This window comes from Canis lupus, chromosome 4, assembly GCF_003254725.2.
Source record: "Canis lupus dingo isolate Sandy chromosome 4, ASM325472v2, whole genome shotgun sequence".
Classification (NCBI taxonomy): domain Eukaryota; kingdom Metazoa; phylum Chordata; class Mammalia; order Carnivora; family Canidae; genus Canis; species Canis lupus.
Window position 1 is genome coordinate 73512107 of NC_064246.1, and position 15265 is coordinate 73527371.

A 15265-nucleotide genomic window follows, 5' to 3' on the forward strand; every position below is an offset into this window, starting at 1 on the left:
ATATTTTAAATGATTTTATCTTCAACTGAAGAACAAATATAACCAAAATTAAAATGATATCTCTTGCTTTTATTTTCAATGTCTATGGCCTTGGGCATAATTTTTGCATTAACATCTTTATAATTTTATTTCCCTTATCAGCACTCAGTCTGCCTTAAAAACTTCTCTGATGCTTTATACTTTTTCCCTTCTAAGATTCCAAGGCACTTTATTTGTACTTTTTAAATATTTTTTATGGTAGATAGTCAAGACTGCATCTTTAATCTTTGGCACTACCAGAATCTAACACTGAACACAGCTTGTCATCAGAACTCAATTTAAGTTTAAAAATAAATGCTTGAGGTGTGCCTGGCAGCTCAGTCAGTTAAGCATCTGACTCTTGGTTTCAACTCAGGTCATGTTCTCAGGGTTGTGAGATGGAGCCCTCCATCAGGCTCCATACTCAATGGAGAGTCAGCTTGATATTCTCTCCTTCTCCCTCTGTTCCCCATCTGACCCATGCACACACTCTCTCTCTCTCTAAAATAAATAAATAAATAAATAAATAAATAAATAAATAAATAAATAAATAAATACTGGATTGAAAGAATATATTACATTAAATTAATTACATGTTTTTCTTTCCTTGATTCCTTTTTGTGCCCCCACAGCTCATGGAAAACTGTATGTTCAATAAACAATGATCAATGACAAAATAGGTAGTGAAGCAGGCAGAGAAGTAAAAGTTGGCCCAAATTCAAGGACCTTTGTTTTTGTATTTCAATTCTTTTTTCTATCATTCCACTAAGAAAGTAATAATTCCCCTTTATACTTTTTTAAATTCATGAGAGCCATTTATAGGAGGGATAAGTGAGCCCAGCAAGTAGCAGAATTAATTAAAGTTGACTTTGAGAGATAAGCAGAGGTTGGTGAAAGGAGAGCAAAGGTCCTGAGGGTGGTTTGATCCCACCATGGTGTGTCATGCAGCTCTGAGAGAGAAGTGCACATATTTTGATGGTAGCCAAAACAGGCTAATAGTAAAAGTATGAATTTTATATTCTTTCTAAAATGGTTATAGCTTAACTCATTGTCTACTCTTTCATAAAGGTATTTTAAATCCCTCTGGTTGTCTCTATATGACACTAGAAAAACTTCTTTTTTCTTCCTGTTAACTGAAGCATTTAATGGCATCCCAGATGCTACCTTTCTTACCATGCATTGGCATTATTTGCAGCAAAGAAGAAAAAATTTTCTCCCTCCCACTTGCCAGCTTCCCATTCCTCCCTAGTGTGTGACTAGAAGGAGTAGGGGTAAAAAAGAAGAGTAGAAAAGTATCCCAGAGTCATATATGATTTGGAGCCAATCTGTGGATCTGAGTATCACAAAATCTTAAATCCCTTAATTGGATTAGGTTGCTCCTAGGAACTGAATTTCATCATATGTGGCCAAACATGTGCATATGTTAAGGGAAAGGAAGTTGGAAAACTAGTGTTTTATTAAGTGTTGGTCAACATATTTGAAAGCTAGGAAGATTTTTTTTTAGAGAATCTCACTAGGAAATAGGTAAATGTGTCCTTTTGAACTTCCAAAAGCTTCAATGAGAACTGAACAAAAACAATAGAACCAGGACACCTGGGTGGCTTAGCAGTTGAGCATCTGTCTTCGCCTCAGGTCATGATCCCAGGGTCCTGGGATGGAGCCCCACATCAGGCTCTCTGTGAGGAGCCTGGTTCTCCTTCTGCCTACGTCTCTGCCTCTCCTCTCTCTCTCTGTTTCTCATGAATAAATAAATTAAAAATCTTTAAAAAAAAAAAACAAACAAACAGTAAAACCGGGTTTACCTAGTCAACTTTGTCACTAATGATTTCTTACTGTCAAGTTGTCTGTCATTGACGTAATCAAATTAAAGTTTTTCTAAATGTGGGTGTGGGAAGATGACTTTATTTTATGTATAACTTGCATCCAGAAAGTAGAGAATGATTAACTAGCATGCATCCATGGAACTTACTGGCAATATTGCTACACTTTGTTATTATTTCTTAGCTCTTAGAAGGGATAAAAAGTACCAGTAAATGATTTGAGGAAAAGATAGTCACATAACCTTAGGCAAGCCTAGTGCCCTTATACTCTGAAAGGAGAAGGAAAAGACCAAAGACTTCTTTTTTTTTTAATAAATTAATTTTTTATTGGTGTTCAATTTACCAACATACAGAATAACACCCAGTGCTCATCCCGTCAAGTGTCTTCTTAACATAAGCCTGGAGTGGACTTTGTTGAACAAAAACATGAGAAATTGTCCTTATGACTCTTCAGCAAATCAGAGTCCAGGAGGGTTCTTTCCCTTGAAGCAGTACCTCAGACTCATTCCATCTATGGGGCTATTCCCTGGCCCATTCCAGGGTGAGGCCAAAGGGAAGAGGGTACATGGGGTCATGAACATATGTTCTTCAGGTTCTAAAACCCCCTGGGTCAGCTTGGGAATTGCTATGGTTCCATATACCAAATCGTTATACCAAAGATAATAAATTTGTCTGTCTTATTTGACATTTTATCGAGCTCCATTAGCTCATATATGCACTAATATTTATTGAATGAATTAATGATTATGATACCAACAATAAGAATGTTTTTCCACTTATTAAGAACCTACTAAGTGCTAAAACTTCATGTGAATTCCCTTATTTAATCCTTGTGTATTCCATGGGCAACGGTCTTCCGGAGTTTTCTTTTCATTGTAGTCTTTTTGAAAAGTGACGGTCAGAATGCTTTATGGTAGAAACAAGTGAATTCAAATTTAGTATTAGGAAGTTTCCTCATTAAAAATTTCTTTTATAATCATGAAAAATAAAGGCTATAAAAGTAAAAAAAAATCTTTGTGTGAATTTATAAATTCACAAGATTATAGAGAAGGGACTTTTGAGGCTATCTAGTCTGGTTCCTAATTTTAAAAGGAGGAAAATGAACCACAGATTAAATAAGACGCAATGTCACAGGGTTAGCTGGTGACCCAGATAGTAGTAGACCCCTTGACGGGCAGGTCCTAGTAAGTTCATTTGATATATTCTTTTACTCTTCTCTTCAAGATTATTAGGGTTAATAAGTATCTAATTATTATTAGAGTCAGTGGAATCCCTGGGATACTTGCAATGACATGAACACTTGCATAAATAGTGATGTATTGCTCAGTGAGGATTCTCAAGAAGTGAGTGTGGGTAAGAGAGGAATGAAGTAATAACTACACCATATCCCAAATTTCCCATAGAATCTTTCTATGCTATTGTCAATTAAAAAAATTTTGACCATGAGTCCTCATGAGAAGTTGTCCCGCAGGTGACTTTCCTTTCATCCATTAGTTGGATCTCCCCAGAAAAAGTTTTGAGAACCTGGTTTGTGTCCCCAGGGCATATTGCCTCTAGCCAAATCACTGTGTGGGAAGGAAGGAATTATAACTGGAGCCTGAGGTTAGAAGTCAGAGGGACCCAGCCCTGTGGAGGCACCATGGGCAATGCTCTCCAGAGAGGCTGAGCTCCTGGTTCTCTAGCTGTGAATGACAGAGCATCCCAGGATGTCCTGCTGTCCCAGTGCTACAAGATTAGTTATATAATGCCTGTAAGCGTGCTCATCATATTATTGTAGCATTACCTAGGCTTGGTTATCTGGGCATAGAAACTGTTAGACATCTCAGAACACAACTGGAAGGTGGCAATCAGTTTTTAGAGAAAGAGAAAGTCCATAGAACTGACATTTTCTTACAAATGCAGAAAGGCTGGTCGTAAAAGTGAAAACATATGATCATCAAGTCATGTTCTAAAGAAGTTTTGGGTACTTCCCTCTACCTCAGAAAGGACTCTATTGTAACCTTCCCTATTTAATGAGAATCTATTCTTTGTTGTATTTTTAAAATATTTTAAGGCCAACTTTCTAATTTTTCTAACATTTAGCTAATACACAATTAAGAAATGTACTCCATACCCAACTCCAAAGCAGCTTAAGCTTGAAAGGTTGCATTTGGAAACCATATATAATTCAACCCCACACTGCCTTTGTGTAGGTAAAACATTAAGAGAATATCAAGTCGTTTCTTAGTTGATGGCTGATTTTGTTTAACAAGATGAACATTAGCATGGACCATATAGCCATACAACACTCCCCAGTGAGGAAATCAGGAGACACAGTTGTTGTCTTTGGCTCTGGTGGAGAAGTCTTAATTTCAGAAGTACTTACAAGTCTGATCTCTAAATTTATTTCTTTTAGTGATAAAGACTCATAAGTAGTTAATTCAGCCTGCTAATACAGTGTGTCCAACAAGATTCCTCCACAGCTGCCTAGAGGATCCAGTCCTGATTCTAGTTGATCAGATTTTTTCCTATAGGTCAAGTAAAGTCAACTTCCCCCTTTTATTGATGCTTACAGTAAGCATGGGTTTTAAAAAGACAAAACTCAAGGCTATCCAACAGAAAATCCCTTCTATTTCATCAGATTTTCATCAGGCAGTTTTGTTCAGCACCTTGTTTTCTCTCTTGGGAGGAGCATTCACACCCCTGTGGATGAAGGTTTTCTTGGAGTCAGACTCATGATTAACTCCCAAGCTTTTAGAACTGCCTTTTGTAAAAGCAGAGCTCTCCCAGCTGAAATGTTTCACTACAATTAAGTTGTTCCTTAATCATGTTAAGTATCTATAGAAAATCAAAACAAGAGGCATTGGGGCATTTGACAGTCAATTGCAAGAATGTTCATGTAGAGGGTTGTGGTAGGGTCTCACAAAACTTTCACAAAGGGCTTTTTTTCCTTATAATATTGACTACACCATATGACAGTTCTGAATTCATTAAGAGCTCCTTTGAATCTCAAACACAGATCAAGTCAGAGTGACAATATTACAAGCAGATATAAGATGAGCTGATGAGCCAAAGAAGGTTAACAGAGAACCAGTTATGAGTTTGAAGTTATTACCTTTTTGCTGCTGTAAGCAGTTTAATGTTCAAAGTCTTAAAACCCCAGCTTAAGACAAAATAGTTCTCCCAAGTGCTTCAGCATAGCTATCATTTTTTAAAGGAACAAAAGTAAAATGCCATTTATTTTGGTGGAGAGAATTAGCTTTATTGCTTTTCTAATCTTTTTTTTTTTTTTTTTTTTTTGCTTTTCTAATCTTGATTTACTTCTTCAATCAGTGAACATTTATTGAATACCCAGCATATACCTCACACTGGACGAGACCCAGTGAAGAAGGCTCCTAAAAAATCTGCCATAAGGGAAGTTAAAAAGAAACAGCTATGAACATTAGATAGGAATACTTCAAACTTTAAAACAAGTTCATTTTTATATCTCCACCTCTCTGCACAACTGTCTGGATCCTCAAAGATTGGTGTCCAATAAATTGCCACTAATTGGCTGAAAACTAAAAGCAAAAGGAGAAGCACTGTGTTCTTGATTCTGGAAGACTTGCCACAGAAAATGTGAAAGAATGGCTGAATGGGTTTTACTCTGATCCTGAACATGCTGAAGCAGAGACTATTTAAACTGGAAGGAACAGTGAGCCCCCTCAAAAGCATGATGTCCACACCTGACACTGATCCAGGTATGTTTAGGATTGGTAACTGGGCAGGCCTGGCTGGAGAAGGTGACAAAGTCCAGCAATATGATGGATCACAGGTTTGCTGAGTAGAACAATAAGGGATGTTTTTACTCATCCTTTAGCACATGAAAGTCACTTACATTTTTCTGATCCGAAATGTATCAACTAAATAAATGGAATCAATGAAAGTCTTAGTTTAGGAAGTTGGATTTGGAAGGAACGTAAAACGTGGCTTACAGCATGTAGAGAAAAAGATGATGTAAAGGTTTTACAATATGTCTGTTAAAATTTTTTTTAAAGATTTTGTTTATGTATTTTACAGAGCAAGAGAGAGAGTGTGAGCACAAGTAGGGGGAGTCCCAGACAGAGGGGAAGAAGTAAGCTTCCCACTGAGCAGGGAGCCCTACAGGGGATTCAATTCCAGGACACTGGGATCATGACCTAAGCCAAAGGCAAATTAACCAACTGAACCACTCAGGCACCCCAGTCTGTAAAACTTTGACACTCCATTCTTCACGAAGCCAGGCCTAACTCTCCCCTCCTTGAATGTGGACTGAATAAAGAGATTCACTTCTTTTTAAAAAAATATTTATTTATTTATTTATTTATTTATTTATTTATTTGAGAGAGAGAGTGTGTGTGCATAGGCATGTGAGTGCAGGGGAGGGGCAGAGGGAGAGAATCTCAAGCAGACTCCCCATTAAGCACAGAGCTTAATGCAGGGCTCCATCCCACAACTCATGAGATCATTACCTGAGCCAAAAACCAAGAGTCAACTGCTCAATCAACTGAGCCATCCAGGTGCCCCTAAGTGACTCACTTCTAACAAATAGAATAGAGCAAAAAGAATAGTGGGTGACTTCCAAGGCGAGATTATCAAATTATAATTTCTGCCTGATAGGCTCTCTTGGGTCCTTCACTTCAGGGAAGTCAGCCCCTGTGTCATGTGGACACTCAAGTTGCCCATTGGAAAGGCCCATCTAGGGAGGAAAATGAGAACCTCCTACCAACAGCTAAGCATCAACCTGCCTTCCATATGCATGAGCCACTATGGGAGCACATCCTCCAGCTCATCAAGCCTTCAAATTACTGCACCCTTGGGATATCCTGACTGCAATTTTATGAGTGAGATCCTAAGCCAGATTCCCCAGTTAACCTATTCCTGAATCTCTGAGGCAGAAAAACTGCCAAGATAAGCTTGAGGATGATTTATGACACAGAATTAATAATCAACGCAGATGGTCAGGCTAACCTTTAAAATAGTTGTTGTAATAAGCTAAGACTTGGAATGTGGTCCTGGTCATGAGAATGGTCAGGAATAAATAGGCATAAAACATTATTAGGGGGACACCTGGGTGGCTCAGTGGCTGAGTGTCTGACTTTGGCTCAAGGCATGATCCCAGGGTCCTGGGATGGAGTCCTGCATCAGTCTAGTCTCCCCACAGGTAGCTTGCTTCTCCCTTGGCCTATGCCTATGCCTCTCTCTGTGTGTCTACATTTCATTTCATTTCATTTCATTTCATTTCATTTCATTTCATTTCATTTCATTTTTTAAATGAAATTTAAAAAAAAAAACATTATGAGGGACAAGACCTGGTGGTTTACTGAACAAAAGAGTAGAGGGAGACAGATAAAACAAGATGACTGAGAAAGTAGGAGGACAGTAGTAGCCATGAAAGAACCATCAGTAGGGAATGGGTGGGAGAAATGGCTTTAGGAAAAATCATCTCTTAACCTCATAACTGTAGAGCACTGGGTCAAATAAGCTGTAATGAGAATGATAAAATGTTGACTTTAGAAGACTGCATAGACATTGGTTAATTAAGAACCACCTCCTTTTGCAGAAAAAGCCAAGGCAGTCACAGAGAACCCTGTGTTTTAGAAGGCTGCATGCTTCTTGGTCTAATGCTCTTCTCCTGCCCTCTTGAAATTCTGAATAATTTTTGAAAACACACCCTGAATTTTCACTTTCCACCACGCCAGCCAATTAAACAGCTAGTGTGGTGTACACTCCAGCCTTTCCCTGTTAATTCTAAGAGAATTACATGATGAGTGTGGGATTACCTGTTTGTCACATAATCCAGAGCTTTGAGAGTGGGAGAGAATGGTTTGGTTCTTACTATATTGCATTATTTGTCACCATTTGTAATGTGTTCCTTTTAGTAACCATTATTCAGGTGGTGAATCATCATGATGGCAATTGGCCTGAAACACAGATCTCCCTTAAGTTGCTAGCAGGTGACATCCCTGATTTCCAACTGTGGGTTCTCCTTCAGAGGACATGTGAGGTCCCTTTGAGGAGACCCTGTACATCCATGAAGGCTAAATCCACTACTTGTAATACTGCAGGATATTGTATGGTATATCGTAAATCAACTCGTGTCATACCCGTTTACTGAGCCTGTTCTAACTTGAACAAATAGTGAAAAAAAAAAAGACACATTCTTCTCAATGAGTTCTAGTTCATGATAACTAATCTAGACATATTTTCCCAGAACTATTATCCTTGGGCAAGAAAAAACTATTATACAAAAAAAAAAAAAGGCCTTTTATTAGAAGCAAAGAGTATGAGGAGTGGAATATAGATACTTATCCTTGAAAAACAGACTCTAACATCAAACTTTTAAGAATAGTTCTACAGTGAAATGAATCAGTGTCAGCATCCACCTGCTTCATATTTTTATTCATAGCCCATGAGTTTTAGGTAGAGGTGTTTGAAACACGATGATATAATAAAATATAAAGTATTTGTAACCATAATTTATTTCTAGACCACTGCAATCTAATTATTAATGCTTGTAGCTTCATTTACTGAGGAGTAGGAAGGAAAACACGTAGATGCATCTGGTTGCAAGAGGTAGTAGCAAGCAACCATCCCTGTTTTAAGTGGAACCACAGCCATCGCTTCTAAACACACAGAATTAAACATTCAGATTCAAAGAACCATGAAGGGAAATGGGCTACGTACCCAGGGGTGGGTTTTTTTTATGATTGAGTAATTAGCTTTTATAATTAAGCAATTTGGGTGATAGAATGGCTTTTCCCCTGATTACCTAGCATTGTGGGTTGCTTCCTACTCTATTAGCAAAAAAGGAATCCTATTTTGCTCAAGGAGCGTGCAATACTGCAATTCCATAAGCGCGGGAGCAGGGCATCACATCCTCAGGTCCACGGATTCCCAGGTCTGCGGGACTACAGGGGGGTGAGAACCTCACCGCACTTGCTCAAGTTGGATGCAAAACATGGTGTGGTCACGGGTATGTCAAGTATTTCTCTGCCTGGAATACGGGCATCCTCTCTGCCCGGCCCTGGAGGCTCAACCCCAATGCCACCTCCTCCTAGAAGGCTTCTCCCAGCCACTCACCCGCCACACCTCCCACGCATCCTGCCTCTGGGAAGCCCTGCTAGCTACCCTTAGGTTTTTCATATCTATTATCATTCATCTTTCCTTTGACACATTTCAATCTTTTTTCCCAACATATTGGGAGGTTCTGGAAGGTGAATATCATCGGTGCCTTGTTGCTTTTGTATTTCCAACATATAATACACTGTGATGGGAGGCCTTCTGTGAGTCTTTGTTGACATCGTTGCTCTTAAGAACGTCTCAGTTTAGAGCCGCTCCCCTGGCACTGCCCACGTGATCTGAAAAACTGTCCCAAATATCTCCCCCGCTCACCTTGCTCCCACCGTCAGGCTAACCTCAGGAGAGTCTACTGGTACTTCACCATCATTCCATGTTTCACACTCATGAATCCCATTTATATCGTATTATTTATCTCCTCGGTGCAGGCAAGGAGAGTTCAGATCTGGATTTGGGGGACAATATTTCTAAATAATGTAAGATTGTCTGATAAAATTTATCTGAGGTTTTTAAATAGCATTTCTGTAGGGTCATTAAATAATAAAGAAATCTCCTGACTATGCTTTAATCTACCCGTCCCCCTCCCCGCACAAGAAGCAGGCTTTCACTAGAGCTATGCTCCTCCCTCTTCTTCAGTTAAACGTAATAAAAGTTCTGAAGACATATAACACCAATTAAAGGGCTTGCTTTAGAAATGTATATAATGTGCTCAGAGTATATGTGCCTCAGTGTGTATGGTACCTCATGCACGTGTTTGTACAATTTGTGAGACACTGTGTCTCCCCTTCTGTTGTAGCACTTAGCAGAATTTGTTTTATATTAAAATCGTCTATGTACATGTTTGTCCTCCTCCTCTAAATTGGACATGCCAAGCTTGAAGGGCCAGAGCTCTTTTTACTTGGACACTTCTGCTGCTTGAGCATACACAGTGCTTTGCATATGGCAGGTTCAAAGTAAATTTGGATTTAATTCCAAAGAGAGCATTCATAGCGATATGAAATATTAGGAGATACTCAAGCATGGCAGGTTTTGGCAAGAAAACCGTATCAGGTTCATGCTTACTTGAACTGCTCCTTCTGGATAGAGAGTGAATATCAGGGAGATTGCAATTGCCTATGAGCAGAAGTGGTACTTCCTACTCGGAGAACATGGCCAGGCTCACCGACACAGACAGTTCCAAAGCAGAAAAGACCTGGAGTGCCAGTGAGCTGGAAATTTACTTTCCTTGATTGATACACAGGCATATTCTTCCCAAACGATTCCTTAGAAGACTGTGTGTCGCTAAATTGTCACAGACAGACTTTTCTTTTAGATTAAAAAATCAAAAACTGTCTTTTCTGGTCCAGTCCTACCCTTCGATCAGTTCATTTTTGGGTGGTTTTTTTTTTTTAAGATTGATTGATTGATTGATTGATTGATTGATTTTAAAGGATGAGAGAGAGAGTATGAGTGGGAAGAGGGCCAGAGGGAGGGAGAGAAACTCAAGTAGACTCCCCTCTAAGCATAGAGTCCATCATGGGGTTTGATCTCATGCCCCTGACCCTGAGATCATGACCTGAGCCAAAATCAAGAGTCAGATGCTCAACAGACTGAGCTCCCCAGGTGTCCCCCTACCCCCCTGCCCCCCGATCAGTTTTAGCACACCGAAGTAGCACATCTCCTGAGCCAGAGCCAACTCCAGGTGCCCTGCAGGTGCTCACGACATCTGCAGATCAGTAAAGCACTGGGGCAGGCAGTTTCATTTTCTGTCAAGCATCTCAGAAATCAATGTTCTAATGCAAATGGGACCAGAAAGGATTTATAAGAAGCATAGAATTCTGATTGAAGGCCTTCAGGTGGGGTCTGAGGACCCCCTTCCTTCACCCACAACCCCATAACACCTTTTCTCTTAAATCCCATTCCATTTGCTGGAACAGACTTCTGATGATGTGAAACTTTTCTCCAAATGAAAAATGGGACCTCTTTGAAGTTTATCTAATCACAAATACCTTTTTATTTAGATGATCTCTGGGACATATAGCAGGGAGAAGGACTTAGGCATTGAATATATTGGGTTTTTTTTTTTTTCTGATTTTAGGGTCCATGTGTCCCAGGGTGCTTTCTAAGACACAGAGAACAAAAGTCCAGCCACTTTCAAACTAAAGGACACTAGCTGAGTACTGCAGAATAACTAACCTTTTCTATTCCCACTTCATTTCTAAGGCTTATAAGCATATTCAGTGACTTTTCTTTTCCTTTTGGAAGAAGAAAGGTTTAAAAAAAATCCTCCAAAATGCTCAAATATCCTCTCCTCCTTTAAACTCTGCTTTTCCTCTGCTTCTGCCCACCCCTCACCATCTCATCTGTGGAGTGGGTTACACAGGAAATCTCCAGGAGTCCTTACTGATTAAATATCCTAGATCAGTGTTCCCTTTCTAGGCTCAAACACATGAACTCAATCCGCTCAAGGTATTTTCCTTCACCTCTCACAGATCTATGTGGGATACCCTATAATTTTGAAGTGTCTGGCAAATTACTGTCCATTTAACATCCAGCTACATTCTATTTAACTCAAGTTTACTGCAGAGGGTGAGAAAATAACACATCTGATTAGAGTAGATTACTCTAATCAAAGGAATTAAGTTGTGGGTGTCTCTTAAGATGTGCTTAGCTTGGAGACAAGCAGGACGGGCTATCCAGATGTTCTCAGTAACTACCAGGGGATCACACTTCCCTTAGAGGATCATAATCATAATGTGGGCCTTCATTCTGGTGGTCTCTCCTGCCAGAAAACAGATCGTGCCTTGCATCTGCATGTGCACTTGGTCACCTGCTTCACTCTCAACCCCCAACTCCAAACCACAAATGGTAAAGATCATCAATACACAGAGAGGCTTCCAGAAAGAACCATAAGTCTACTTGGTGAATCTAAAGAGAATTCCTGAGTCACTCATGACCCTGTTAAAATGCAAATGAATAGATAGTGACTTTGCAAAGGAAACTAGGTGAAATGTAGGCTTATATTCCTTCCTCCAAAATTCCTTCTATCAAAATATATTTGGTGTAAATTAGGAAGTGCCTCGTCTCTGTGAGGTCAGTCATGCTCATATTTCAGTCAGGATCACCCAACTAGCATGTAAGCACCCAGGTTCCTAGGCTCCTTTTTTAAAAATGTTTTATTTATTCATGAGAGACCCAGAGAGAGAGGCAGAGACACAGGCAGAGGGAGAAGCAGGTTCCTCATAGGGAGCCTGATGCAGGACTTAATCCCAGGACCCCAGTATCATGACCTGAGCCAAAGGCAGACACTCAACCACTGAGCCACCCAGGCACCCTCAAAACTACTTTTAGAATAATAGCAACACTTATTTACTTTTTCATTGTTTTGATATTTGCACTTGATGCAAGCCATAATGGATAACACTGATGACACCTTAGTATAAATCAACACAGGGCCCACGCTAGGTTAGCAGTCACCGTGTCCTTACAGACACACATTCACAGCAAAAAGTCAAACTGCCAGTTTTACTTAAAAACATCCTTAATGAAGCAGAAAATTTTATAAATTCTATGAAATCACAAATCATGAGTACAAATCTTTTATACTGTGTGATGGAGTGGGAAGTTAATGCAAACACTTTTCCTCTTACCCAAGCATAATGATGTGAGAAGAATTTTATTTTATATTATAAAAATATATTTATATTTAAATATATTATAAAATTATTTTATTTTTATTTTATTTTATTTTATTTTATTTTATTTTATTTATTTTATTTTATTTTATTTTATTTTATTTTATTTTATTTTATAATTGTAAAACAGCACTCATGTGGTTGTTTGACCAGCAAGCTAAACCAGCTGGAGTTTGGTGATTTTTGTTTTGTTTTTTTTGTTTTTTTGGAGAACATCAGCTTTACTTGAAAGAAGGAGTGACAAACTATGGCTGTTCAGACTCAAGCATTTGATAGACATTGTCTTAGAACAGAACAAAGTAAACCTGTCATGTCAAAAAAACCCAACTAACAGCATTTCTTGCCAATGACAAAATTTGAGCTTTCCAGGGAAAATTAGAAATTTAGAAAATTCATCACTGTGAGCTTGACAGCTCCCTAATACTTGAAGACTTAATGGTGCTAGAAAATGTGATTTTTTTTCATATTGTATAACGAAATGTGTCACCATTTGGAAGATGTTGATAACCCAGTGAACCAATATTTTTGATGTGACCAAGGCAGGATATTATAGGGTCATGCATGCATGCAAGACTCACTCAAGGTGCAATGTAAAACTGTGCATCCTAATGCAACAGATTCCCAAGAGTTCACTGGTATGGTTTTAGGTTAGATATCACATGACAACTGACTTTGAAGGAACTACTACTAGTTGAGTTTCAGTGCAGTGTCAAAGAATTATATCCATACTATCCGAGTAGACTATTTGAAATGTTTAAAATATTGGAGCCCCTGGGTGGCTCAGTGGTTGAGAGCCTGCCTTCGGCTCAGGTCATGCTCCCAGGGTCCTAGGATCCAGTCCTGCATCAGGCTCCCCACATGGTGCCCTGCTTCTCCCTCTGCATGAGTCTCTGCCTCTCTCTCTGTGTCTCTCATGAATAAATAAACAAATATATATCAATAAAAATAAAATATTAAAAATATTAAAAATACTAAAATATCTCTTTCAACTATATATATATAAAGCCAGCTTTGTTTCATGTACTTCAAAGTAACATATCAAAACAGAGTAGATGCAGAGGTGGATATAAACTCCAGCTATTTTCTATGAATCTGAGATGTAAAAGAAACTTACAAAAATATAAGATAATGTCACTTCTCACACAATGGTTTTGCTTAGGGAATATATTTTTTAAAATAAAAAACACAGAGTTTTGGGGTCCCTAGGTGGCTCAGTGGTTGAGCGTCTGCCTTTGGCTCAGATCATGATCCTGGGGTCCTGGGATCCAGTCCCGTATCGGGGTCCCCGCAGGGAGCTTGCTTCTCCCTCTGCCTATGTCTCTGCCTCTCTCTGCATCTCTCATTAATTAAATAAGTAAAATCTTTTTTAAAAAAAACACACAGTGTATCTATTCACACGGAATGTATTTTTATTTCTAGAGGAATTGATGCATCACATTTTAATATTTTTTTTAATTTTTTATTTTATTTTATTTTATTTTTAAGATTTTATTTAGTTATTCATAGAGACACCGCTAGAGAGAGAGAGGCGGAGACACAGGCAGAGGGAGAAGCAGGCACCATGCAGGGAGGCTGACGTGGGACTCCATCCCAGGTCTCCAGGATCACACTCTGGGCTGCAGGCAGCGCTAAACCGCTGCGCCACTGGGGCTGCCCTATTTTTTTATTTTTAATGTCTAAGATGGTAAATATCTTCATACAAAATATAAGCTTTTAGAGGAGTTCTCAGTGCTTTTAAGAGGGTGAAAATTCCCTGCGACTACAGGGCTGAAAGCCTTCCCTTTTGGCTCTCCACATACCACACTGCAAAAAACATCCACTCACCTTCTCAAACATATGTGCAAAGGTGGCCCTCCAGGAAATCCTGACAGTGGAGTCATTTCTGTGAGGTTTGCAGAGGAGGTGGCAGTCTTGTCTCTTCTCTGTGCAGTCTCTCACCCACTCGGGCATCCTGGCCTGTTTTCTGTTGAAAACTGCAATATTTAAGTCATTCTTTTCCCATTTCCAAACAGGCTGGCATCCTATGTCTCTGTCTCACTGAGAACAAAAGGTGATATTTTCTAATAGAGGATGTCAAGCTCCTGTGTGGCACTCTAGTTATGTAAATCATAACCAGTGGGATACATTGGAGCAAGGGTACACCTAACCTCTCTGCACAATTTTTGCAACTACCCACGAATTTGTTAAAATAAGACGCTGTTAAAACCAAAAAGAAAGGAAGAAAGAAAAAGAATGTCAATCTCCAGCTGGCTTGTGTGAGAGATGCAGTTTTCAGGAGACCCTAACATTGCCATGCAGAAAGGTAAATACTTCCATGGGGCGCCTGGGTGGCTCAGTGGGTTAAGCGGTTGTCTTCTACTCAGGTCATGATCCCCCATCACCCTCCCACCCCACTCCTGGGATCTAGCCCTGCCCCAGCCGGGAGCCTGCTTCTCCCTCTCCCTCTGCCCTCTCCCCCTCCCTCATGCTCTGTTCCAGCTCTCTGTTTCTCTCAAATAAATAAATAAATAAATAAATAAATAAATAAAATATTTTAAAAAAATAGACAAGAAAAGAAAAAAGAAAAAGAAAGAAAAGTAGATCCTTTCTTGGCATAGGTACACATGAAGCCCTTGCCCCAAGGTTAGAGATACATGTAGGGTACAGATGCAGTATTTTTCAAGCCATCAGAGGGAA

General features: G+C 39.3%; 1 protein-coding gene across 1 annotated transcript in view; it reads right to left on the bottom strand.

Moving 5' to 3' along the window:
- LOC112652754 (uncharacterized) overlaps positions 1 to 15265 on the bottom strand; it is a 139185-nt gene that overhangs the window by 96349 nt on the left and 27571 nt on the right. The window contains exon 4 of the mRNA XM_035714863.2: positions 14414 to 14552. Coding sequence (XP_035570756.1) covers positions 14414 to 14552 — 139 coding nt within the window. The remainder of the gene's footprint in view (positions 1 to 14413; positions 14553 to 15265) is intronic.